The 27732-nt window shown below is 42.2% G+C and overlaps 1 protein-coding gene across 4 annotated transcripts in view; it reads left to right on the top strand.

Moving 5' to 3' along the window:
- The window catches only part of WASF3 (WASP family member 3), a 92026-nt gene that overhangs the window by 39350 nt on the left and 24944 nt on the right, over window positions 1-27732 (top strand). For 3 of the 4 annotated variants that reach the window (XM_068143566.1, XM_068143586.1, XM_068143557.1), the window contains one exon: window positions 21827-21969. In XM_068143566.1, coding sequence (XP_067999667.1) covers window positions 21837-21969 — 133 coding nt within the window. In that variant the 5' untranslated portion in view covers window positions 21827-21836. Of the gene's footprint in view, window positions 1-11961; window positions 11983-21826; window positions 21970-27732 lie in introns of those variants that run through there. The other variant, XM_068143576.1, reaches the window with a different exon arrangement.

The raw sequence follows: 27732 nt of genomic DNA, 5'->3' as shown, positions 1-27732 counted from the left end.
TTAATTTGACCTTAAATATTTATATGTGCTTTTATTTATTTAGTTAGTTAGTTATTTTAGCAAGCCACAGAAATCAATGTGTACCAAATTAGCATTTACCCAAACCATCTTTTTATGGAAAAGGTGGAAATGATGCAGACATGAGCTATTCCTGTGGCTGACAAGGTAAACAGGCTTTGTAATGCATGCATGAAATGTAATGTGCTGCGGTCCTTGTGATGTGACGGATACTTCTGTGAGCCTGAGGAGTAAATATTTAAGAAAGATCTATTTTCTTGTAGGAAATGTGCAAGAGATACATATTTTCTTCTATTAAGTAAGATTTTTGTTGAATTCCTCAGAGTCCAGTGGGACTGCTGTGTGATTTTGGGAAACTGACAGCAGAAGGTTACAGGAAATTGCAACAGGTCTGAGCTCTTTAATGTTATAGGTCTGTATTCTTAACCAGTAAGATGGACTAGGGCTAGAGAGCATAATTTAGGAGGAGCACTTGAGGATACTGCGTCCAGTTCTGGAGCCCCTATTACAAGAGGGATGTGGAGGTGCTGGAACGTGTCCAGAGAAGGGCCACAAGGATGATCAGAGGGCTGGAGCACCTCTGCTATGAGGACAGACTGAAGGAGTTGGGGCTGTTCAGTCTGGAGAAAAGAAGGCTTCGAGGTGACCTAATTGTGGCCTTCCAGTATCTGAAGGGGGCCTACAGGAAGGCTGGAAAGGGACTTCTCAGGATCTCAGGTAGTGATAGGACTAGGGGAATGGAATGAAGCTGGAGATGGGGAGATTCAGGCTGGAGGTGAGGAGGAAGTTCTTCACCATGAGAGTGGTGAAACCCTGGAATGGGTTGTCCAGGGAGGTGGTTGAGGCCCCGTCCCTGGAGGTGTTTAAGAGCAGGCTGGATGAGGCTCTGGCCAGCCTGATCTAGTGTGGGGTATCCCTGCCCATGGCAGGGGGTTTGGAACTAGATGATCCTTGTGGTCCCTTCCAACCCTGACTGATACTATGATACTCAGTTTATTCAGCTTGGAAAAGAGGGTTTTGAAGGGTGACCTCATTACTGTCAACAAATTCCTCATGATGGATCATAGAAAGGGAGGTGCTGATCTCTCTGGTGTCCAGTGATGGGGCACGAGGGGCTGACTTAAAGCTGCATCAGGTTGACTTTGGACTGGATATTAGGATTGGATATGCTCTGTACACTGAGGGCATGGTCAAGCACTGGAACAAGCTCCCCAGGGAAGTGGCTCCAAGCCAGGGGCTTCAAGGAGTGTTTGGACAGCACTCTTAGGTGCAATTTCTTGTAGAAAGTGGTTACTAATCTTTCAGGTCCACTTACCACTCAGTCATTTGTATTTGGCTTGCTATTCATCTACACAACTAAACACTGTGACAGGCCTTTTGAATGCCTCTGTCTTGTTTCAGTATGAAATGGGAGATTAGTTTGAATTGCTGTTTTGTGTGGGTTGGTTTTGTTTTTCTTTCGTGCAGATTGAGCACTCTCACTGTCACTTGAATGGTCTCAGCTATAAGGGCAGTAATTCCATAAACTGCTTTAACTTGCCTCTGGATTAAGTTTCTGCTCACTCCCAATCTGATTCCAGCCCTGGAAGCAGCTCAGCCAGGAGCAGCAGCTATAATAGCAGAAATGTTGAAATGGAATGGGGAAAGGAATCAGTTTAATTAAATCAAGGAGTGGTTGGCTTACAGCTGTCTTTAAAAGCACAACTCATAAGTGGAGTGGATCCTAAGGCAATAAGTGGGTTTTGTTTCTGAGAAGGAAACATAATTCATCTTATAGTTGAAGCATTTGTTGCTAAGTATTGGTGTGATCTAGGTCCAATTTCTGATCCTTCTATGGGCCTTGTGCGCTGGCCAGCATCATCAAGTAGCTTTTGCCTCTTGGCTGTATAATTCAGAAGCTGCTTCTTGCCATTCTCAAGTCTGGAGAGTAAATTTAATGTCTAAGTGTACAGATACCGTAGTAACACAGGTATTGTGTAACCCTACTGTAACAGTCTTTCTGATGCTACTTCACAGTTTCAACCTTGCTGGGTTTAGGCAGTCCATGTCTCCTTCAGTGGATTTTACTTGCCTGTATTGCAAGGAATTTGGTATGTGGCTGATGGGCAGCTAATGAGGAAGGTGAGATCTTTCCCTGAGTATTGGGTGTGTGAGTGCATTCTACAGAAAGAGGACAGATGAAGTTCTGACTGCTTGTGTAGAATGTTTTTTATTTCCTCCTTTCCCATGGAGCCTTTATTTGTAAACATTGGAGGGAGCTGTAAGTAAGAAAACCCACAGCTGTGCAGCAGATTTTAAGCCTTAGGAGGAATTTACTTTTTTTTAACCAGTATTTGCCTCTCCCACCTTGTCCTCATAAATGAAAACCAAAGTAATTCTCTTACAGTCTTTATGTAATGAATTAGAACATGCTGAGACAACAGGCATTTTGAGGTGCCATCAGTTTGATTTGGATTCAGGACTATATTTAGGATGAAAATTCCCCATTTGTAAAGTATATGAACTCTTTCCAATGAGTCTAAAACCCAAAGGTGCTCTCTAGAAACATACCTGATGGTGTTCAGCATCTAGTAAGCCATGAGACCTGGTAAGAGCTAGTTTGGAACAAATGTCCCTGCTTCCCTACCAAAAACTCCTCTGAGATGAATACAGTATCCTTGTCACTGGCTGACTTGCTCTGCAGGTCTCTCTGCTTCCTAATGCAGTCTTTAACCTTAGTTACTGTTTTCATAAACTTAGTTTCCGATTTCCTAATTACTTTTGAAGTATCTGAACATCCCCAGAGGTCCACAAGTGGAAATCCTCTGATGGATAGTGCTGCTCTTTCTTGTAGGCTCCGTGTATTTTTTCAGTTCTGCTTTCATTACACTGTGTAAAAGTATTATACTATTTTCCCCACCTCATCTACACCTGACATTGACTAGAAGAGAATTATGGAGATAGCTGTAAGTCACAGTATCACAGTATCACTAAGGTTGGAAGATACCTCAAATATCATTGAGTCCAACCTATCACCACAGACCTCATGACTAGACCATGGCACCAAGTGCCACGTCCAATCCCCTCTTGAACATCTCCAGGGATGGTGGCTCCACCACCTCCCTGGGCAGCCCATTCCATTGACGAATTAGTCAGTATGATCTTTCCAAACTGTCAAGGTTAGGTTCCAAAATGTCACCCCCTTAAGCTATGTTTACATTTTCAAGACATATGTCATGAGGACAGACAGACTTGTACTTACAATAGCGTCCACGAAAGATATTTGTATGCACTGATTTGAAATGCTGGAAGAAAGCAGACATAAAAATTAAGTATTATCATTTCTAGCCTCTGCATCCCCAGTAATTGTAGGTAAGAGTTGATTATTTTAGCATAAGTTGCTTAAGCTTCTATTTAGGGATGTGATTGTATGTGTAAGAATGCCTTTGTTGGGTTTTTTGTTTCCCTATTGAAGCTGGTTTCTGGAGCACTTCACCCCTGCCAGCTCCATGGAGATGTGTTGATACCATGCCAGATTTCATGGAACACAACTTTTTCAGCATTCAGGTCTTGAAAAGGGATTTTTAGAGAAGGCTAACTGCTGTATTCAGTCTGAGACTCACTATGGTTTTATAGTAGCTCATTTGTCTCATAATGGGAGTTACTACATGGCTAACAAGGAAGTCTCTTTAATGCTGCAAATAAGGTTTTGTAAACCAACGTTACTGTATCAAAACTCGGTACTTTTACTAGTGCCTGATGTTGATTTTAGGCTGCATTTAATGCCCCAACCCCTCCTCCAAAACGAGAGAGAGAGAGAAAAAGGGAAAAACTGAGACAAAGATTATGCACTGAATTATGAGGAAGTGATTAATGGTGGGCAGAACTTGGACATCTGAATTTGTAACATTAGTAAAAGGGAGGATCTGTCACAAAAGAGCCAGAATCCCCAAGGGAAACTGTTTTATGTCTGGGGAGATGTAGCTGCTTTCAGTCTTGATGCACTTCATATATTAATATGCTATTGGATAGAGCCAGTGTATTCAGATTTTTCTTTGTACTACAGTTATTTCTCTTGGTATTTCCATTCCTGGTGAATGGTATAGATAGGTATGTCCATCTAACTTAATTAAACAATAAAAAATAGTGCTATCAGTATTAATAAGGTCAGGAAAAGGAGTATAATCCATCTTGATGTTTGTTGGACACTGTGGTACTTCCTTGTGATTCAAGAGCCCCTGTACCTCTGATAACTGGATGTCTGCTGTGCCATGTGTAGCTATTAGTATTTTATGAACTGGAAAATTATGAATTGCTAATTTCTTGTGCATCAGACATGAGTGGTTTCTGTGATTAACTTGATGTTAACCCATGTGGAAGAGAGAGAAGAAGATTACCTGGTAGAGAGAAATTGGATCATTAGTGCTCAAGCTATCATCCACAGGCAGATAACATGTAGGAAAGATATAAAAAGCATCTGGCATCCTGGCCTGCATCAAGAACAGTGTGGCCAGCAGGAGCAGGGAGGTCATTCTGCCCCTGTACACTGCACTGGTTAGGCCACACCTCGAGTACTGTGTCCAGTTCTGGGCCCCTCAGTTTAGGAAGGATGTTGACTTGCTGGAACAAGTCCAGAGAAGGGCAATGAAGTTGGTGAGGGGCTTGGAACACAAGCCCTATGAGGAGAGACTGAGGGAGCTGGGGCTGCTTAGCCTGGAGAAGAGGAGACTCAGGGGTGACCTTATTGCTGTCTATGACTACCTGAAGGGGGGTTGTAGACAGGCAGAGGTTGGTCTCTTCTCCCAGGCAGCCAGCGCCAGAACAAGAGGACACAGGCTCAAGCTGCGCCAGGGGAGGTTTAGGCTGGAGGTTAGGAGGAAGTTCTACACAGAGAGAGTGATTGCCCATTGGAATGTGCTGCCCAAGGCGGTGGTGGAGTCACCAGCACTGGAGGTGTTCAGGAGGAGACTTGATGGGGTGCTTGGTGCCATGGGTTAGTTGATTAGGTGGTGTTGGATGATAGGTTGGATGCGATGATCTTGAAGGTCTCTTCCAGCCTGGTTTGGTTCGGTTCTGTTCTATTCTATTCTATTCTATTCTATTCTATTCTATTCTATTCTATTCTATTCTATTCTATTCTATTCTATTCTATTCTTTCTATTCTACACCCTTGGAAAACCTCTCTTCAGATCTCAGTGCTCCTTGGGCACTAGAGCAAAATAACCACGAGGCAAGAAGCTGCAGAATACTTGGCTGCATTAATGTGGAGCCTTAAAAGCTTGTGCTTTGTTGTGGCTTTTTTTGTAGGGTGGTAGGTGATTTTTTTATTTAATTATTATTTTGGGGTTTTTTCACTACTTTCTTGTGTGTTGCACTCTGTCACTCACAGTATCTGTCTTGATTTATGCACCAGTCCTTGATTGCACGGCACTTTGTGATAACGCTGTAGGTACAGCAGCCACCAGAAGATGGACTTCATGGGAACAGATGGCATACTTGGCTCAGGATGAAAATACTTGGGAATCTTTCTGTTAATTCACTTAGACTCAGCTGTTGGACCCAAACACAAAATATTTTGTTCAGTTTTTCTTTAAAATGCATCCAAAATAAATCTGTTGTTGGTTTTTTTTTCCCCCCCACATAGACCAGCTGTCATTTCTAGGTTGCAATGTTGGTAGCAGTGTCATAATCAGGAGAATTAGGGAAATCTTGAGTTTCTTGCTGAAATTTCATGACAATGGTGAGAAGCTCCACCTTAAGGAATTTTAGGGATTCTGATTTGATTTGATTTATATTAAGTGAAATCTTCATGGACTGTGACTGCATGTTCCTTTAAACAGTTGAAGTTGCTCAGCTGCAAGGTATTTTAAGGATTGTGATAAACTGTAGTAGCCTGATACAAACCATCATTGCACTCATTTCCTGGTGGGAAAGTCTGCCCTATCTGGTAAAGACTAGGAGTAGAGGCAGCACTTTAGGAGGTGAGGCAGGCAAAGATTAGTGCAGAATGGTTATGGTACAGAATATTTGTCCTATGTAATATGTAAGTAAATTTGCGGATGACACCAAGCTGGGGGCAGGAGCTCTCTGCTGGAGGGCAGAGAGGCTCTGCAGAGGGACCTTGACAGGCTGGACAGATGGGCAGAGTCCAACAGCATGAGATTTAACACATCCAAGTGCCGGGTTCTGCACATTGGCCACAGCAACCCCATGCAGTGGTACAGGCTGGGGTCAGAGTGGCTGGAGAGCAGCCAGGCAGAGAGGGACCTGGGGGTGCTGGTCGATGGTAGGCTGAACATGAGCCTGCAGTGTGCCCAGGTAGCCAAGATGGCCAGTGGCATCCTGGCCTGCATCAAGAACAGTGTGGCCAGCAGGAGCAGGGAGGTCATTCTGCCCCTGTACACTGCACTGGTTAGGACATACCTCGAGTACTGTGTCCAGTTCTGGGCCCCTCAGTTTAGGAAGGATGTTGACTTGCTGGAACGAGTCCAGAGAAGGGCAACAAAGTTGGTGAGGGGTTTGGAACACAAGCCCTATGAGGAGAGGCTGAGGGAGCTGAGGTTGCTTAGCCTGGAGAGGAGGAGACTCAGGGGTGACCTTATTACTTTCTACAACTACCTTAAGGGAGGCTGTGGACAGGTGGGGATTGGTCTCTTCTCCCAGGGCACCAGTACCAGAACAAGAGGACACAGTCTCAAGCTGTGCCAGGGGAGGTTTAGGCTGGAGGTTAGGAAGAAGTTCTACACAGAGAGAGTGATTGCCCATTGGAATGGGCTGCCCGGGGAGGTGGTGGAGTCACCATCATTGGAGATGTTCAGGAGGAGACTTGACAGGGTGCTTGGTTGCATGGGTTAGTTGATTAGGTGGTGTTGGATGAGAGGTTGGACGTGATGATCTTGAAGATGTCTTCCAACCTGTTCTATTCTATTCTATATTCTATTCTAATTGCTCTCTTCCATAGTCATGTTACATTTGTAATAACTGTGTCCATATCTGCCTCTATATAGGTGTGCATTGGGTATTGTTCTTTGGAGATTTTTAGTATGGAAAAGAACCATAGGAAAACCTAACACTTCCCCATGCCATTTTAGAATTTGATTTAACTGAACTGTAAGAAAATCTAACACTTCCCTGTGACATTTTAGATCTACTGCTGTGAGGAAAAAGAGTTGAAGAACAGTTTATTTTATTTTCCTGAATAATGCTGTTCTGAAAGGATTTTAATGGTAAACATTAAGTAAGGGAATAAGAAACACTGTGTATTGCATAAAATGGGTATTGTTTGACATGAAGTGGATACTTTGTTCCTTTTGTACTTTTCCCTGCAATTTAGGTTAATTTGAGTTTTGAGAAACAAATTACTGAATTTGCTTCAAGTTTAGCTTGAGGTCATTTGAGGATCTGAACTGCATTTTCTCAGTGCAGGCTGGCTCCTGAGGCCTTGCTGGGTGGGTGGCCATTGTCACATGGGCTGTGACCCAGGCAGTTATTCTGAGTACTTTAAATCCACTAAGGCTCTGTTAGATGGGATCAATGTAAGTCAGCAAGACCTAGCTGGAACTTAACATTTTCTTTAAACAACCAAGACATTTGCATCTGATAGTGCTTGTTTGTGAAGGAGGAAGGCTGGGACAAATGTGCTCTAAATGGTCTGCAAGAGCTATTTATGCATCATGTATCTAAATGTTAAGAAAAGGCTTGTTTGTATTTGCAGACTTTGCAACTGGAACAACTTGTAACAGAGTATTAAAATTGTCTAAAGCAGCATTGCAATCTCACATGGTAATGATTCTGTGTTACAGAATTATTCTCTTTCTCTAATGTAGATAGGAATTTCCATAAGTCACACTAAGGTATTAGAAGAGTTTATATTGGCTATCCAAAGCTGATTTAAAGCACACACTTGTAAGTTGCATAAGGCCATCATTCGTGAGACCATATTGAAAGGAATGCACTTAAAACAGTCTCTTAATTGTTTTTATAGTAAATTGGGAAATGAAAAGGAACTCTGTGCACTCCTATTTTAATTGTTGCATGAAGGAGGAGTTTGTGTTTCTACTGATGCGTTTTTGGACTGACGTCCAAAATGGTCCTGGAATAGTCAGGCGGTGATCAAGAAACTTCCTTTAAGTGGGTAATGCCCTGCTGTGGTTAGAATAGAATAGAATAGAATAGAATAGAACAGAATTGAATTTACCAGGTTGGAAGAGACCTTTGAGATCATCAACTGATTGTTGGTTAAGTAATAGTACTTACTAAATAGCAGTTCTTTTATTTTTGTCACTTTGTTGTTTTATTGCCCAGTGCTATTACTATGCCAGAGAAATGAAGAGGCACTAGGTAGGTGGGAATCACTAGTGTTAGAAATACATAGCAAAATGTTTGAACCATGGGCTACCTTAAAGGCAGATTAATCTTAACTGTATCATGGGAACACTTCTGGTTGGCCTGTAGACATTTTGTTGATGTCAGGGTTGATATCTGAGGCTTGGCTATGTAGAATGAGAACTGTCTATCTGTGTAGCCAACTCTGTGCTCAAATCTGGTGAGATCTGAGCCTGATGACATCTGGAAGCATTTTGACCTGCTAGGGGAGGGCTGTTTCTGACCTAATTAGCTTGGCATCGTAACTAGCTCCATTACTTTGATTTTTCTCCTTTTGACCTTATCCAGTTCATATTTCTCACTGAGTGTTACCATTTAAGTGCTTAAACAGTATTGTATTTTACAGGATGTCAGATTTCTACTCAACAGTTTAGTACTTTTAAATTTTCATTCAGGTAATTGTTGGTTATTCAAAGTAGAAAGAGCTGAATCATTCAGCTGCTGTATGGTTAGTACTTGTCAAGATGATACAAAAGCAGGGGATGATCAATCTAAGTCTTTTTTTTGTTTGCTGTAGGACAAAGTGCTGCTTCCTTCTCTTTCTTAACTCTGTGCTGAGTTCCTTCTTGTTCTGTCTGGCTGCTTCTTTTCAAGAGATGGTATTTTAAAGAGTAAATGTTATTTAAGAGGTAGGCTGTGTACTGTAGTAAGATCTTTCTCTTTTCATTTCTTCCTTTCAACTTTGCTTCTAAACAAAAATGCTGCCACTATTTCTGTATATGCACAAGGGAAATATTTTGGAGTTGCTGTGCAAAACTCTTTCAATAGAATTTAAACAAGCTCAATAGCTTCTGTCTTTTCAGTAAAGGCAAACAAAACTAAAGGGAAACAAATGGTGATTTAGTTCTGTTTGCTTGAATAGGATAAAGGATGATAATAAATTCTTGGAGTATAATACAGATTTCAAGAAAGGTCACATGAAAGAAAAATGTGTTTTCAGTGCAATGTAACTACTTCCTTTTTTTGAACAAGTCCCTTCTTATGAGAGCAAAAACTAAACAAATGCTCTTGCTTGATTTGCAAAGACATTTTTTCTTATGCACACACAACACATTATATTATATTTGGTGTTAGTCTAGTAGTATTAGGTTGAAATAGTAAAATTGATAGTGACAGTAAGGTTTCTGTTGTTTTTTAATGTATAGCTGCAGTGGAACAGATGTTCAAAACAGTATGGAATGTTCCTTCTTCCCTGTCTCACCATCCCTTTCACACTGAGCCATCTGGAAGGGACTACGAGCAGGATGAGCAGCCATCACACTAAGAACAAGATTAGCATGTCAGCACTTTTGTTAAACTGGTCACTGTTCATTCAGTGGAAAGCAACAATGTGAGTTGTTGTCATTGAGTTTGTGGTTTTGTTGTCCATGTGGTCGTGGAAAGAAGACACAAGAGAAAATGTGATTTATTCTGAACAATTAAATTAATGGTTGTCAGTCTGTGCTTGGACCCACACGGGCACAAATCAGCCATCACCCTTAAGCACAGTGTCAGGTAATACCGTTCTGTTAAACCAGGTTTAAATCTACTTCTTTGGGTAAAAGCTTCTGTATGCATTCTTGCAAAGATTTTTAGTCCACACTCTTCTTGTAAATTTTTTTTACCCTGATGTTTTTTATAGCAATAATATACCACATGTGGGTGTCTTCTGGTTTAATCAGTTGGATGTCTTTATTACCCTTTAGCCTTATTTCTCTTGAGAGAAAGCATGATTAGTGTTTTGGCTTAATGAACAAAATTGGTTAGACAAAGGTGGGGTTATGATCTAGAAACAAGAGCTTCCAGTCATGTGTGAAGGTGTCCTGGATCATCTGTATTCTGAAACAGGATGAGTAGAAAAGGATGGGTGGATCCAGTGCTGGCAGGGTGATTGAATTCAATACAGCAAGCTATTCTATTGTGCAGTCTGTGAACCTATATTAGATTTAAAGTAAGCAAACCCATTCTAAAATAGATATCTTGGTAACATCAACTAATTGACTGGCAAAGTTGTTTGCATATTGAGCAGTGTGACAAAATGCTGTGAAAGTAAATTGCAAAATCTATTAATTTGGATGATAAGAAAACTTAATACAGGGAAAAAAGTTATATTCCATAGATATATTCTGTATCCCTCAGACATGGTTTAGTAGAGCCTGAAAAGAACTATAGTTGTATATCCAGAAATGGAGATAAAATAATGCAGTGACATTAGTTGGGCTATTGATTGTGTACTTAATTTACTAGCAGAGGGCAAAAAGTATCTTTATTTCTTCCTGTAATAATGGTGAAGGCATTTAATTGGATGGTGTATATATGCCTAACCCCATATTTTGGAGCAGATGGGGAAGCCTTGTTATCTCTCTGTACTTCATAATTCTAAGATTTAAAAAATTATTTATTTATAGAGAATAAATGTGCTGGGATTGTAGTTTTGGAATATTTGATTTTTATTGGGAAGGAAAAAAATTAATGCAATGTCTTTGAAGCAGTCTCTCAGTCTTGTTCATTGAGACACTCTTATTAGGCAGTGTACTGTAGACACTAGTACTTAAGTGGAAGTAGATAAGGCCTTGGACACTATTACACCATGGCAGATACATAAGTATCCTCTTGAACCATAGTCAACAGGAAATGCACAGATGGAGTTGTAGATTTTTGGGTTTTACCTTTTTTCCTCCAGCAAGTTTTAGGGAATACATAGAATGCATAGAATAAAGCAGGTTGGAAGAGACCTTCAGGATCATCGCGTCCAACCCATCAACCAATCCAACCCACCCAAACAACTATACCATGGCACCAAGCACCCCATCAAGTCTCCTCCTGAACACCTCCAATGATGGTGACTCCACCACCTCCCCAGGCAGCCCATTCCAATGGGCTATCACTCTCTCTGTATAGAACTTCTTCCTAACATCCAGCCTAAACCTCCCCTGGCGCAGCCTGAGACTCTGTCCTCTTGTTCTGGTGCTGGCTGCCTGGGAGAAGAGACCAACATCCACATGTCTACAACTTCCCTTCAGGTAGTTGTAGAGAGTGATAAGGTCACCCCTGAGTCTCTTCCTCTCCAGGCTAAGCAAGCCCAGCTCCCTCAGCCTCTCCTCATAGGGCTCGTGTTCCAATCCCCTCACCAACTTCATTGCCCTTCTCTGGACTTGTTCCAGCAACCAATCCAACCCACCTAATCAACTAACCCATGGCATCAGGCAGATTCCTGACTTGTCTTCAGAGTTGTTTATAGCATTTAAAAAACATTTCTGTATTAAAGTCTATACTCACATGCAATGAAAATTTCAGGTAGAATCATTCTTGGGACAGACATCCCCCTCCACCCACCTTCTGCATTAGTGAATGTCATCTTGTGCAGGCTTGCTTAGAATTAATGTTAGTGTGAAATTATGAGAACTAAATTTAAGGTAATGATAAATGCTCAGTCCTATGCCATTTACTTGTAATTATTGTGTTTTTTTAATCAGAGGAAATTGCTCAATGTGTTCACCTTTTGATGTTTCACTAAACTTTTTGTGCTGCAGGGCCACCCTGACTCAATTTTCATTTGACTCTTCAAAGGGTTTTGTGAAGATGTGGAGGAAACATAGATCCGTAAAATAAATTTAGGTTGTAACTAAACAAAACCAAGCATCATCATCTCCCCTGTTGTCCTTTCTCTTGTCATTGCTTAATGTCTTGATTTCCTTCATAATGCCACTGGACCATAAAATCTGCCCTGGAGAGCTCAGCACAGACTAAAAAAAAAAAGGCAAAAAAGCCAAATAAAGAAAAGAAAATAAGGCTCCGAGTTGGTGCAGCTTCAGAAATAGCTCATTGCAACAGACATTAAAGGTCTCTATTAAAGAAGCAAAATTGCTTCAGGGATTTCTCTGCTCATTTGATCATCACTAATACTTAGTATTATGTGGGAGGCAGATCAGAAGTAGTGGTCTAATGTGAAGAGGAAAGAAATCTGTTTTCTTTCCAGCCTTGACTGTCATGCCTTTCATGTAGATCTGGCAATTGGGAAGAAGATCTGTGGAAATGATGTTGATGCAATTTCCTTTAATATTAAATTTGAGCTGTTCTTTTGAGGTGGACATTTTCTTTACCTGTATTACTGTTGAAAGATGTGGTTTGCTGGGGATAAGAAAAAATAGCTCTTGATTTTTAATGATAGACTTTGTGCATGCTTCTAACAGAAGTCTGCCCTTGCTTCGGGAAACTCAGAATCAAAGTCAAAAAAGTTGCATAAAAAAGCAAGGGAAACATGAAAAAAAATTATATTAACTAAGGTGACACTGTCCCTTGGGATTGGGATAGCTCTAATGGAAGTGAAGTACCTAGTATAATTGTGATCCTTACTGAAACTTAATAATAATAATAATAATAAACCAGGTTGGAAGAGACCTTCAAGATCATCGTGTCCAACCCATCAACCAATCCAACCCACCTAAACAACTAAACCATGGCACCAAGCACCCCATCAAGTCTCCTCCTGAACACCTCCAGCGATGGTGACTCCACCACCGCCTCAGGCAGCCCATTCCAATGGGCAATCACTCTTTCTGTATAGAACTTCTTCCTAACATCCAGCCTAAACCTCCCCTGGTGCATCCTGAGACTGTGTCCTCTTGTTCTGGTACTGGCTGCCCGGGAGAAGAGACCAACCTCCGCCTGTCCACAATTTCCCTTCAGGTAGTTGTAGAGAGCAAGAAGGTCACCTCTGGGTCTCCTCTTCTCCAGGCTAAGCAACCCCAACTCCCTCAGCCTCTCCTCATAGGGCTTGTGTTCCAAACCCCTCACCAACTTCATTGCCCTTCTCTGGACTCGTTCCAGCAAGTCAACATGCTTCCTAAACTGAGGGGTCCAGTACTGGACACAGTACTCAAGGTGCAGCCTAACCAGTGCAGTGTACAGGGGCAGAATGACCTTCCTGCTCCTGCTGGCCACACTGTTCCTGATACAGGCCAGGATGCCATTGGCCAACAACATTCAGAGATAAGTAGGAAAGATTCACAAAATTCAGGTTCCCAGTCCTTCAGGACAATGGAAATCAGAAGAGGTTGTGCATTAAAGGCATGTCTATCCTTTCCTTCCCTTGAGGTAAGAGACAAGCAGTGTCCACTATACATTTAGCCCTTTCTTTGTGTCTTGTAGTGAAGGATTAGGGGCTTTGGAGGACAGGGAGATCTGTGATAGTAGTGACTTTATGGAAAAAAAATGGGGATGGAGAACCTTTCCAAATCTAGTGTTTTCAGGTCTTTCATCTCCTTGATTTCCATTTTTGTTCCCTCTTTAGGAAGAAGGTAGGGTGATAGCAGACTCTCTAGAGCTACAGAGTTCAATAGGAAAATGGGCAATGTTACCAAATTGGGTGCCATTCAGAGATGGAATTCAATGTTGAACATTCTGTGTTGAATTAAGTGTTTGGACATTAGGCATGGGGAAATTTAACTGTCTGCAAGCATGTGAAGCGCTGAAATGCCCTAGGTGTAGACAGAGACTATGTGATTAGGAGATAGTGTAGGGGCTAGAATTGCAGGGCTAGAAGTGAGGAAGCCAACAATATTTCTCTGGTTTTAGTGAGTTGAAATTTGGTTCTAGTTTCAGACACCTAGATTTAGATGTGTTCATAGCAGAGCTTACACATGAGGTATTGGAGCTTGCCATGTCATTCTTTTTTCTGATTCAGCTACTCCCTAAGCTTCTGCTGAGCTGTTGAGAGACGGGGACACTGAGCTCATATATATGTAGCCATACAAATTTGCATGTTTAATTTTGAATAGGGTCCCATCTGTTACATACTGACAAGCTGCATAGTCAAACTCTCTCTTGTTTTAATTCTCCACAGAAGGAGCATTCTAGTAGTTTCTTTTTATAGAAGTCTGCAAGATTCATCAATGAAAAGCTCTGATGCTCCCTGAAAATAACATATTCAGGGAGAACTTAGGATGAATGTATGGAAAGCTCTTTTTCATGGTAAAACTGTTCAGCTTTGTGCTGTTTTACTAGAGGATATAGGAAGAAACCTCTTAAGAGTTTAAAAAAGGGATTGAACGATGCCTTTAGTGAAAATGTAATAAGGAAACATTGACAAGTAGAGAGGATATATCATGAATTTGCATTCATTTCCATGACATTAATGAATATACAAAGAACTTGTATGTGGCTGCATTGAATATTTTCAGTGTTGGTGTAAATTACAGTGCCTTTTTGGGATGTAAAAGAGCAAAAGGCAGGCTTGGGGAAGAGATGGTGCTTTGAGTTTGTGCCAGTTGCCCAAATACTTGAAAGCCCAGCTTGTCTCTTACAATAGCCACGCTCTGCTGTTGTTTGGAAAGACTGTTCATGGTTTGTCCTCTTTCATGTTTGTTACTGTACATCTGCTTTCTGCGTGCTTATAAATAAATAAATAAATATTGGACTTGCCAGGGCAATGTCAGACTTCTTACATGCAGTTTAACAGCTGCTGTCCAAAGGAAGGTGGTCTGGGCTGACCTGGAGCACTACTCCTACAACTGTAGGGGGAGCATGAAAAGAAAAGCAAAACCACTTTGACTATCTTTCTGTACCCTGCTTGCCACTACAGCAGTAGCTACTGGGATAGATGCCTTCTAATTTTCAAACAAAAGGCAATTGTGCAAGTTGTTAGGGGACCCATTGAGGGAAGGAAGGGAAAAGGAGGTGAGAGTGCTGAAGAATCAGCATACCTAATGTGAATTTTGTAAGGGGCCAATCTAAGCTTATTCAAGCTTCTAATGTCCTGTTCTTTCAGAATGTGTGTGGAAATTGAGTTAGGTCAGCTGTGCAGTTGCTGATGCCTGTAGGGTTTGGAGAGCAGTGTCTGTTTGTGCTCCAGTCACAGCTCAGTCTAGCCAGATGTTGTGTCCAATGCATGTCCAGCGAGGCATGCATGAATTTAGTGAGATGTTAAGTGACACCTCACCCTCAACTTTCCTTCTATCCCCTTCAGCTCTTGTTCCTGTTTTTCTGGTCTGATGCTAACATCTCAGATTTCTAGTGCAGCTAGTTATATAGATGCAGTATAGCATATTTCTGGATCCTTCATCTCTTGTGGCAGATGCAGCTGATGGTTTATAAGCAGTTGTGTTGGACATAGGTAGCTCTGCATATGGAATAGAGCTGGACCTGTTTATCCTGGTTGTAAGTCTATGGCTGTGTTGCATACTTAGTTGGGGTTAAAATGGATCAGGAGATGATGAAGTAGATTAGTCCCAGTCTTCTGAACTGATACAGTTCTTGACAATAATAATAACAGTACTATGCCATATGTCTTCAACTTAATTAGAGATGGAAGGGAAGAGAAATTACTCCTGTGTTTTAAAACAGTGTGATTTACCAAATGCCAATGTGTTTAAGACACTGACAGAATATCACAATGAATATCTTATCTAGTAACAAATTGGGGCTGAAGTGTGACTTGAAACAGGTGGAAGATGAATGTGTGTGTAACATACCCCTCCGCCTGGTTGAGCCTGATGAAGCCCTAGTAATTCACAGTATCACAGTATATTAGAGTTTGGAAGGGACCTCAGGAGATCATAGGGTCCAACCCCCCCCCGCCAAAGCAGGATCACTTAAGGTAGTCCTCACAAGAATGCATCCAGGTGGGTGAAGTGCATCCGGTTGAGGTGAAATCTTCTATGTGCCAGTTGGAACCCGTTGTTTCTTGTCTTATTACTGTGCACCACTGAAAAGAGCTTGCTCCCCTTCCACTTGACACTCACCCCTCAGATATTTATACACATTGATGAGATCCCCTCTCAGTCTTCTCAAGACTAAATAGCCCCAGAGATCTCACTCTCTCTTCATAGGGGAGATGCCCAAGTCTCCTAATCATCCTCGTGGCTCTCCACTGGATTCTCTCCAGCAGGTTTCTGTCTTTCTTGAACTGGGGAGCCCCAAACTTGACATTATTCCAGGTGTGGTCTCACCAGGGCAGAGCAGATGGGGAGAGGAGCTTCCCTAGACTTGCTGGACACACCCTTCTTGATACATCCTAGGATACTATTTGCTCTCTTGGCCACAAGGGCACATTGTTGTTCCATGGAGAACTTGCTGTCCACCAGCACTCCAAGGTCTTTCTCCCTGGAGCTGCTTTCCAGCAGGGCAGCCCCTAACCTGCACTGGTTCCTGTTGTTATTCCTCCCTAGATGCAGGACCCTGCACTTACCCTTATTGAACTTCATGAGGTTTGCCTGCACCCAGCTCTCCAGCCTGTCCAGATTTCACTGGGTGGCTGCACAGCCCAACAGGGTGTCAGCCAACCCCCCCAGTTGTGTATCATCAACAAACTTGCTGAGGGTGCTCTCAATCTCCTCATCCAGGTCGTTGATAAAGACATTGAACAAAACTGGACCCAGTACTGATCCCTGGGGAACACCACCGGCCACAGGCCTCCAAGTTGACTCTGTGCCGCTGCTGTCCACACTCTGAACTGTTTTGTTGAGCCAGTTTTCAGTCCACCTCACAGACCAGCCTTCTATGCCACATTTCCTGAGCCTTTCTGTGAGGATGTTATGGGAGACAGTATCAAAGGCTTTGCTTAAGTCAAGATATATGATATCCACTGCTCTTTCCTCATCTACCCATTTGGTTATAATTTCATAGAAGGCTATCAGATTAGTCAGACAGGATCTCCCTTTGGTAAATCCACCTTGGCTACTCCTGATAACCTTCTTGTTTTCCATGTGGTTAGAGATGACCTCCAGGATGAGCTGCTCCATCATCTTTGCAGGGATGAAGGTGAGGCTGACTGGTCTGCAGTTGTCTGGGTCCTCTTTCTTGCCTTTTTTGAAGACTGGAGTGGCATTTGCTTTCTTCCAGTCATCAGGTACCTCTCCTAATCTCCATGACCTTTCAAAGATGATGGAGAGAGGTTCAGCACCAATATCAGCCAGCTCTCTTTCATGTTTAACCTCCTGTTATGTATATTTTGGGACAAAAGAATAGTCTCACTTCTCATGAAATTTGTTAGAGAGTAAATTAATGAGAGTTGTGTTTGGCAAAGAGTGCTAGTGCCTTAGTGACAAGGACACACAGTAACAAGGGCTTTTTTCCTCTCGAATGGTTTAGTTATTTACCTGTTCAGCTACAGCAAAAGTTTCATGTGAAAGTTTTAAATGAGATGAAACTTCTAATTGCAATTGCAGGTGCTGGTGTTGGTTGGCTGTGTTGGTTTTGGTTTTGTTGGTGTGGGGTTGTGGGGTTTTTGGGTGGCTTTTTTGTTTGTTTGGGGTTTTTTGTTTGCTTTCTCTCTCTCTCTCTCTCTCTCTCTCTCTCTCTGATCAGGAGCAGTCTATGCATTGCCTAGTCTGTTGCATCTATTTAGTAATCAGTGTTCAGTTTGCCTCCTGGAATTAAACTTCACACTGAAAGGCAGTGGATACATTATAATTTAAATAATGCATTCAAAACTGAAAGTTGCTTCCTTCCCCACTCCATCACTGCTGTGTGCTTTAGATTGCTTTGTAAGAAACAGGATGTCTTCAGTCAGGCTCTCTGCTGGCTCTCGAATGTGTTAGACCATTTCAGAAAGGGTTGGTGAGAAAATGAAAAACACAAACTGCAGTTGTATGTTTTCCTCAAATTAGCTTTTGTAGGTGAGGAAAAACATGATGTGGAGAGGGGACTTTATTAGTGCTCCTGGTGAAAGGCATTTTGATGATACTCAGTGTGGTAGATGTTTCAAGAGGTAACAGGCAATTAGTTGGGCAGCGTGCAGCCAGCTTCCAACTGGCCCCAGTGCCATGTCTAAGGTAGTGGGAAAAAGGTCAGGTAAATAGCAAAGGAGAAAAAGGGGGCCAGCTCTGGCAGTGCTAGACAGAAAGCCATGGGAAACCAGGCTTTATTTTGCTGGTCTTCTGATAATTTACTTCTTACTAATTATGTTTATGAACATTTCATTGCACAATGAAACAATTCCCCATAATTACTTTTGTTTCACAGTTGCATGCACTAGCCTGTTTGCAGAGTGGTGTTGCCAGTTGTTGCTCTTCAGTAATTGTGAATGTCTGGTTTTCACCTGTTTTTGGTCAAGTTCACAAAACTGACTGCACATATATAACAGAAACAAGAAGCTTTTTTTGTCTACTATAAAATCACAGAATTGTCAAGGTTGGAAGGGACCCCAAGGGACATCCAGTTCCAATCCCCCTGCCTTGAGCAGGGACACCTCACACTAGATCAGGTTGCTCACAGCCACATCCAGCCTGGCCTTAAAAACCTCCCTGAGCAACCTGTTCCAGTGACTCACCACCCTCATGGTGCAGAACTTCTTCCCAACATCCAATCTGAATCTACCCACTTACAGTTTTGCTCCATTCCCCCTGGGTTTTATTGCTCCCTGACATTCTAAAAAGTCCCTCACCAGTTTCCTTATAGGCACCCTTAAGATACTGGAAGACCACAATAAGGTATTGGAGCTTTCTCCTCTCCAGACTGAATAGACCCAACCCTCTCAGTCTATCTCCATAGTAGAGGTGCTCCAGTCCTCTGATCATCCTCATGACCCTTCTTTGGACATGTTCTAGCATGTCCATATCCTTCTTGTAATCGGGCTTCAGAACTGAACACACTACTCCATGTGGGATCTCATGAGAGTGGTGTAGAGGGGAAGAATCACCTTGCTTGACCTGCTGGCCACACTTCTCTTGATGCAGCCCAGGATATGATTGGATCTCTGGGCTGCAAGTGCATACTGGTGGCTCATGTTGAGCTTCTCATCCCCCAACATCCCCAAGTCCTTTTCTTCAGGGCTGCTCTCAAGCCAGTTGCTGCCTAGCCTATATTGGTGCTTGGGATTGGTCTGACCCATATGCAGGACCTTGCACTTGGTCTTGTTGAACCTCATGAGGTTGGCTTGTGCCCACCTCTCCAGCCTGTCAAGGTCCCTCTGGATGCCATCCCTTCCCTCCAGCGTGTCTGCTGCACCACACAGCTTGATGTCATCAACAAACCTGCTGAAGGTGCACTCAATGCCACTGTCCATGTCGCCAACAAAGATGTTAAACAAGACTGGTCCCAGGACTGATCCCTGAGGGACTCCACTCCCTCACCTATGATGCTCTTACTTCTCTTGATGCAGCCTGGGATGTAATTGGCTTTCTGGGCTGCAAGTGCACACTGGTGGCTCATGTTGAGCTTCTCATCTACCAGCACCCCCAAGTCCTTTTCTTCAGGGCTGCCCTCAAGCCAGTCGCTGCCTAGCCTATAGTGGTGCTTGGGATTGCTCTGACCCAGATGCAGGACCTTGCACTTGGTCTTGTTGAACCTCATGAGGTTGGCTTGTGCCCACCTCTCCAGCCTGTCAAGGTCCCTCTGGATGCCATCCCTTCCCTCCAGCGTGTCTGCTGCACCACACAGCTTGGTGTCATCAGCAAACTTGCTGAGGGAGCACTCAATGCCACAAAGATGTTGAACAAGAGTGGTCCCAGGACTGATCCCTGAGGGACTCCACTCCCTCACCTATTATGTATTGTTTAAACTTTAACAAACTCACCTGGCCTTAAATTCTGACATATTGAAATAAACTGTCTCATGCTAAGAAATACACAAAATATAATTCAAGACTACTGCTTACAAGCCATGAGCCTGTTTCTTCTTGATCTGTCCAGAAATAATTGTGCAGTTAAGTACTTTGCTTTGTGCTAATTACTTAAGTTGTTAATTTTGTGCAAACATTCTTGAGAAGAAAGGATTTTAAACCTTTGGGAAGGGAGGAGGGAGGAAAGCCATTAAAAAACATTACTGTGCAACATTTAAAGAGCAAAAAGGTCTTTTTAATTTACTAATGTGATTTTAATTACAGAAACTGAAAGGTTGCTTTAATTGCTTTAGTGCACTGAAGAAGAAAATTTCAGCTAAGTCTTTCCCAAATAAGCTTATGTCCTTGATAACACTGTGACTTCTTGTTCCAGAAAATTGTGGTGCCATGAGGTCTTTAGACAGTGTATTAGTCATAATTAATGCATAAACATTGAATTGGTAGTGTTGTAAAAAAGCAAATCAAATTGGCTCACAATTGTGTTGGTGCAATTCTGAAGAAAACTGATTAAGAGTTTTTATTTTATCTGCTCCCCTTTCCTCTCCCTTTCTCCCTCCCCCCTCCATTCTGGGGGAGTTAGCAGCTCTGAGAACAAGGATGCCCCTCTGCAGGACAGTGTTTCCTGTGCCATTGTGCCCTTATGTGGCACTCAGAGTTGTCTTTCTGTATTTCTTTTCAGAAAACCTCAGTTCTGACAACCGTTTTTTTCTTCTTGGGTAACTTTCTGTAGCAGTTTGGGCTGAGTGCCCTCAGCTGTGTTCATACGAGGGGTACTTCCTGTGTCCAAAAGTCCAGCCCAGAGGGGTGGACACAGGAACCTGGGTATTTCATCCCATAATTCCCTTCACCACTATAAGATCTTGGCGAGGGGTCTGGCACTTTCTCTTGCTTCCTCCTTCGTCACTCGGTAACTTGGGAGAGATGTCTCCTGGCCTTGGGCCCAAGGCCTGGGGGTTGGGCAGTCTCAGATCTGGCCAGCTGAGACTACCCTAGCAGTGGAGGTGGGGGGAGAAGGAGCCCTGGGGGTCTTGGGTGGATCCTCAGGTAGGGATGGTTGTGCTTTTGGGATCTCTTTTGTCCCTGCGCTTCTGGCTCTCTGTAAACACTCACCGCTTTCCATTTAAACTTTCCACCACTTTTCCAACCCGTTTATCTGAGTCATTATTTTTGCCCGTGGTGGGGAGGGGGTCTGCCTCAACCTCTCACACTGTCTTCCCGCCTCAGGCACATTCCCCAAATCTCTTCAGTAGGTGTTCTTACCTCACTCAGGTTGTCATTCAGCACCACCTGTGGAAAACCATTTTTGCCCCCCTCATGTTGCAGCTTCTTCCCTATTCTCACCCAGCCTATTTCCGTGAGGCCCTTGCTCTTGTCTGTCAGATGAGTTTATGATTTTGACTGAGAGCTGTCAGAGCAAGGGCAGATCAGTATCTGAGGCAGGCAGAGGGCTGTAGTGTGCGGACAGCGCGTCAGCAGCTCGCTTGCCAAGGCAGCAAGCCAGCTTGTTCCAGACAGTGATTTTGTTTTCTTTTTTTCTGCCACTGCTGTGGGGACTGCCAGTTTTTTATAGATGCAAATGTGTGCTGCTGAAGTCCAGTGATTCTGGTCTGTAGTACAAGTCTGTGCATACAGTAACTCTGATACCGAATCCAAGGCAAAAAGTGTTACGTTACCTACACGGGCTGTATTCTCTGAGCTTATCTGCAGTGCTCTTCTTATCTTCTGATTTGAGTGCACACCTCCAGGGTCTCAGCAGGAGTCATACCCTCTCTGAAGCAAGTGCTTTAAAAGAAGAAATGTGAGGTAGATTTTGTAGAAAAAAAAAAAATGAATGTGTGCTATGCAATTTCATAGCTCTTAGTCTTGTCTTTGTAAAGATAATGCATATTTGTCTGTGCTTTCCAGGTTGTGAGCCATGCCTTTGGTGAAAAGGAATATTGAACCACGGCATCTCTGCCGAGGAGCTCTGCCAGAGGGAATTACCAGTGAGCTGGAATGTGTAACAAATAGTACCCTTGCTGCTATCATACGCCAGCTAAGCAGCTTAAGTAAGTATCTGTAGCTTCCTGCAAGTATTTGATTCCTGATGGAAAAGTGAAAAAGAGAACACTTGCTTTAAAAAGACAAATTACAGTGCAGGATACTGTCTCTTATGTGTAATAATATGTTGCTGCTTTGTTGTTTTGTGCTGAAGTTTATACAAGAAGAGCTTGTCAAATATTCACAGGGGTGAAAACGAAATGAAGAAAAACCCCACCAATAAAAAAATCCCTACAAACCCTCCCAAAATCAAACCCAAACAAAAACCCCACAAAGAACACCCCCACAAAAACACCAAACCAAGAAACCCCAAAAAAGACAAGACCCACACAAAAAAAAAAGTCAAACCCAAAACCCAACTCAAAATCTCAACACACTCCAAAACCAAACAATGGAAAAGCTATAACATAAAGCCCCAGGAATTTAGAATAGAGTAGAATAGAATAGACCAGACCAGGTTGGAAGAGACCTTCGAGATCATTGTGTCCAACCCATCATCCTACACCATCTAATCAACTAAAACCATGGCACCAAGCACCCCATCCAGTCTTCTCCTGAGCACCTCCAGTGATGGTGACTCCACCACCTCCCTGGGCAGCCCATTCCAATGGCCAATCACTCTTTCTATGAAGAACTTCTTCCTAACATCCAACCTAAACCTCCCTTGGCGCAGCCTGAGACTGTGACTCCTCTTGTTCTGGTGCTGGTTGCCTGGGAGGAGAGACCAGCCCCTGCCTGTCTACAACCTCCCTTCAGGTAGTTGTAGAGAGCAATAAGGTCACCCCTGAGCCTCCTCTTCTCCAGGCTAAGCAACCCCAGCTCCCTCAGCCTCTCCTCATGGGGTTTGTGCTCCAAACCCCTCACCAGCTTTGTTGCCCTTATTGTTCTAAGATGAGGAAAAACTGGGTCAAGAACAAAGACTAGCACTTGAATTATCCTTGGCTTTCACTTGTACAAGATGAAGCCAGCAAACTCTTCTGCCTCAAGGCATCAAATGACACATCTGACTGAAACTTCAGTTTGTCTTAATGTGATAATACTTTTAAAACTTTTTTTAATGTTTATATACATATGTGTTCAATTAGTTTGAGTGAAATGAAGCATAAATCACTGTTGAGGCAAGCTGGTGTCAGCTGCACACAGACTAGCCCACACAGTACACCTGTCCATTGCCACCACCAATAGCAGTTCTAGAAAAGTGCCTGGATTGCTTGCAGGAAGAATACTTCTTAATGAATGAGGGAAGAGATTTCTTCAGAGAATGTTTAACAATCAGCAGCTGTGATTTGTGCTGATAACTCTGGTCCTAGAAAAGAAGTGGCGGTTTCATCAGTTTCCTTCACTTTGTAAGTGGGGATTGTTTGAAGTAAGAAAATCTGTATGGAGTTTGTGTCCCGCTAAGGTCAGGGTTCAGTTTGACAGGAGATACCCTATGCTCAGGGCAAGAGTAGAAGAAACTTGGTATGTTCCACTTTCTAATAGTGATTTGGGGATTTTCTGAGCTGGGGGTCTGAATCATCCTATGTAAGGAGCATTTCTAAACCTATCACACCTAGAATCGCTTAGATGGTTGAATGACACTTCTTCCTTGCCCAGTGACCTGCAGCAGAATGTCCCACAACAGAAACTGATTTGTTTCTTCTTTTTGATACCTCCTGGTTCCTGATTTAAGAAACATTATGAAAATTGATTTAATCTCCAGCATTTCTTTAATTATCAGTGATTTTATTTGTCCTGGTGATAGCTTTTCCAGGTTGGAGAGTTCTTATCTCTTCATACCCTTTTTTGGTAGAAACTGGTTTGTGTTTCTTGTCATTGTTATTTTTGCTTCGGATGTGTCAGACTATGTTGGGATGTTTTTAATGTGGAGTGTTGAGAAATTCAGATCATAATCAAAACAGACTTCTTCTGTTTCATCATTAGTTCCCCAAGAATTCATCAAATTTTAATTGCTGCTAAACATTGAGTTGATATTTTGAGTGAGGTTTCCAAGTCATTCTTTGATCTTTCTTGCACAGCAGCTGCCAAGTTAGTTTCTAATGTTATTTATGGTTCATTTCTGCTTTCATTGTCATTGAGTTTCATTTACAGTTTGATCAGGCAGTTGCTCAGTGTTGATGTCCTTAAGTTCTGGAAAAATTGAAAAGAATGCCTAATGTCCTAAATGCATTCAAGGATGTCTGATAAGACCTAATTTTGGTGTTGTACAACAGCTGCCAGAGCATGGGCAATACACGTTTCACTTGTCTGACTTGCTGGGAATGCCTAGCTTTCATTTCTCCAGATTTGGTCTTGGGTCTAATCTTTTTGTTACATTTTGTATTCAGGGCCTCTTATAATTATTGCTGTGGAACTGGCTGCTATATCCTGCAATTTTCCCTTAACAGATTTCTCGGGTCATCAGAAGTCTGTAGGCAGCCCTGAAATACTTCATTAGTGTCAAGTTAGGAATGTATGCAAATAAATGATGTGTCCTTTGTTTCAACAGATGAATACATGGTATTTAATGAGTGAAGCCTACCACCAGGCTCCTCCATCGTCTAAAATCTGTCATGTTTTCAGAAGCTTTTTTTTCTGTAGACAGTGTGTGTTTTGACTGTGTTTCAAGCCAACTGGGAGAAAGAAAATGATCATAGAAAAATTCTGTGCTGGAGCTGATGTAGTATGTCCTGCTGACAGCATCAGAGCTTGTTGGTGTTGCCACAGCTTGAAGGATGGAGAAAGCAAGCACAAGTCTGTCTTGCAGTCATACTGGTTTGTAATGTTGCACTGTGAGTTTGTGGATCTTAAAAACTGGCAGATCTGTTGCATACAAATTTGACTTGTTTCTGCCTCTGCTTCTCAGGAGACATGATCAGGATCCTGTCCAAGGGGAATGTGCTCTCAGTGGAGCTCTTTTTCTATTATGTTTTCAGATTTGGACTTGTTTGCAGCCAGCTGGCTTGGAGCTCAGGCAGAGCAAGAAACTTTCTGTATGAAACTGCTCACTTTTTATATATATATATATATATATATATATATATATATATATATATAAGGCAAAAACTTGACTTGGGCATTCAAATCCACTTGGGAAGAGAGAGTCTGCTATGGGGAGGGTTGGGAACATTTGTACCCCTACTGTGATGCTGTACCTAAAAAACTCATTCATGGAGAAACAGCTTGGAAGAAAGCTTCTACAAATACTCCCTTACTTTTGGCACTGGAGTTTGGTCTGGTGGCTGCTGGTGGGGAAAAGAAAAAAAGCTGCTCTCTGCAACAGGATTTGTTGTACCACGATTTTCTTACTGAGTTTTGCATGTGTGTATAGATGAGGAAGAAAAAATAAATTGCATCAGATTGTTTTTGAAGACTAAATATTAAAACCTGTATTGAGATCCTCTTAATTAACTTTCAGTCAGCACATGAACATTTCACGTCGCATTGCCAATTCTTTCTGTGGGTATTCAATTGCTTTTCAATCTTTATATGTTTGGCTTCTCCACTCATTCAGATAGGATCTCAGCCTGACAGTATTCCTACATGGATACAAACTGTCTGTATATGGCTGCAGAGCTATTTCTTTGACCAACATGCAAGTGATACCAAATGATTTTTGCTGTACAACATGAAATGGGGGAAATGTGATCTGTGGGAACCCAGAAGACTTTTTTCTTGCTTGCAAAGAGCAATGTCCATCTGCTTGTGTCCTAGTGTTTTCTTGGGTAGATTTGCCAGTAATTTGTCAGTTTCACTACTTTGCTTGCAGCCCTGAGCATGGTGCATGTAGCTTTGTGTGACCTCTTTATCACTGCTAAATCAAATTGAGTTGGGGAATTACGTTTTTGGGAATTAGTTATCTGGAGGTATGGGGAAACAGATGAAAATCAAGACTTGGTCAGTAACAGGCTACCACTTTTGCCTTTTTGAAACAAACAAAAAACCCAACCCCAAGACTCCAAACCAAAGCAAAACCAACCCAAACAAGGAAAACAAAACCAAACAAAACCCTGCACCATTCCCCCCTCCCCCCATCAAAACAAACCAAAACCAGGCCAGAGGGCAACTATGTTTCTGATGCAAATTAGTCTGGTTACAAATGGGTGGGCTGAATCACTCTCTTCTACTCCATGTTGTGATAAAATGGTCATGGCATGGGTGAATTCCAGTTTACAAAACACCAGTTGGTTACCTAGGACTGTGAGGAGGGCATTAGTGCAGTGCTGGCTCCCCTGGGGGACGGCCAGCTCTAGTGTCATCTTTCTTCCAGTGCCTTGCAGAATGGACGCCTGAATGCCAGGTGATGACATTGCTCTACCTTTTCTCTTTGACAGTGCATGCTTATGGTGTGAAAAATTGTAACCCTTTTAATGCACTGTAAATACTTCTATTAATTTTAATATGTTTTCCCACATGCTTGTGATGGGGAAGAAGAAATACATAGGGAAGCTGTACTTTTTGGACTCAAATCTGTGGCAGGAAACTAGTCAAAGTAATAAAACACTGTTGGGTTTCTGGTGTTCAGTTAAGCCAGCACCACTGTTGAATTCCTTTTCTGTTCCAACACTGAGCACTTTTGCTGACTAAAGACACCTTTGGGGCAACAGATTCAATGTGTTAATGTTCACCCTTTTATGCAGTATGTGGAAATAAACTGTAATTAACTCAGGTGGTGTCTGGTCTCTGCTAGAGACATTCTAAACTGATCTGGCAAGGTGATGTTTTATGTAATTACTGCAGGATTTGGATAGAGAGATTATTTCAATTTGTGAAATATTGGTCTCCAGAAATGTCTCACAGTGCTTGGAGCATCGTGAGCAGTAGGACTTGATTATGAGTGATCAAATACACAGCTCCACAAAGGTGGCCTGTGGAAGTGGAAAGAGACACTTCATAGAGTGGTCTGGGCTGGAAGGGGCCTCCAAAGGTCTTACAGTCCAACCCCCTCTGTAGTTAACAAACACTTCATAGAATGGTCTGGGCTGGAAGGGACCTCCAAAGGTCTTGCAGTCCAACCCTCTCAGTGGTAAACAGAGTTCTTGTAATTGACAATGAAGCCTCTTGCCTACAGTGATTTGATAAGGCAACATTGTGACTAAATTTCCTCTCAACTCTTTCTGTGGTTGGAGGGAGCCTTAGAAGGAAAGACTGCATAACTGTGTTTTGTTGTTGTTTGGTTGGGGTTTTATTAACAAATCTTTAGGTTTCACATATGTTTTTAAGCAGTTTTTACAGTACCAAAATAGCTCTTAAGTTGAAAAGTACATGCTTGTAACTTCAGATAGTTTTGTTTTGCTTGTTTCTGTATTGTTTGAAAGTCCAGTGAAAAAGATGTTAGCATAGAAAACACAAGAGAAATATTCCTTTACTTGTAAAACTTACTGCATGATGTTAATCAGAATAATATGTTCCAATATTGCTTTACCATGTCACTGTTTTTACTGACAGGAGATCGATAGCCTGTATTTCACTAGTTTAGAGGAGCAAGTGCTTTAAAATAACAACAATAGTAAATAGGATTCCATATTAAAAGAAGTATGTTCCCACAAATCAACTTTGTGACTGTTTTGGCTCCTGAAAGATAACTGACAAGCACCTGTCTGCTTGACTTCATTAGAGGTGATGTGTTTAATCCTAGAATGCAGCAATCTTTGCTCAGCAGGCTGATTTCAATATATTAACATAAACTAACATCCATTAAAATGTGTTGATGTTTTGAGCTCTGAATACCAGTGGCTGGAGAAGGTAATACCTGCTTTATTTAGCTGTAAGAGTTGAGAAGCGTATTTGTT

The sequence above is a fragment of the Melanerpes formicivorus genome, unplaced genomic scaffold, assembly GCF_026170545.1.
Source record: "Melanerpes formicivorus ecotype bairdi unplaced genomic scaffold, bMelFor1.0.p_v2 SCAF_1, whole genome shotgun sequence".
Taxonomy (NCBI): domain Eukaryota; kingdom Metazoa; phylum Chordata; class Aves; order Piciformes; family Picidae; genus Melanerpes; species Melanerpes formicivorus.
Note: the sequence above shows the minus strand (reverse complement) of the source record. Positions and strands in the feature narration are given on the sequence as shown.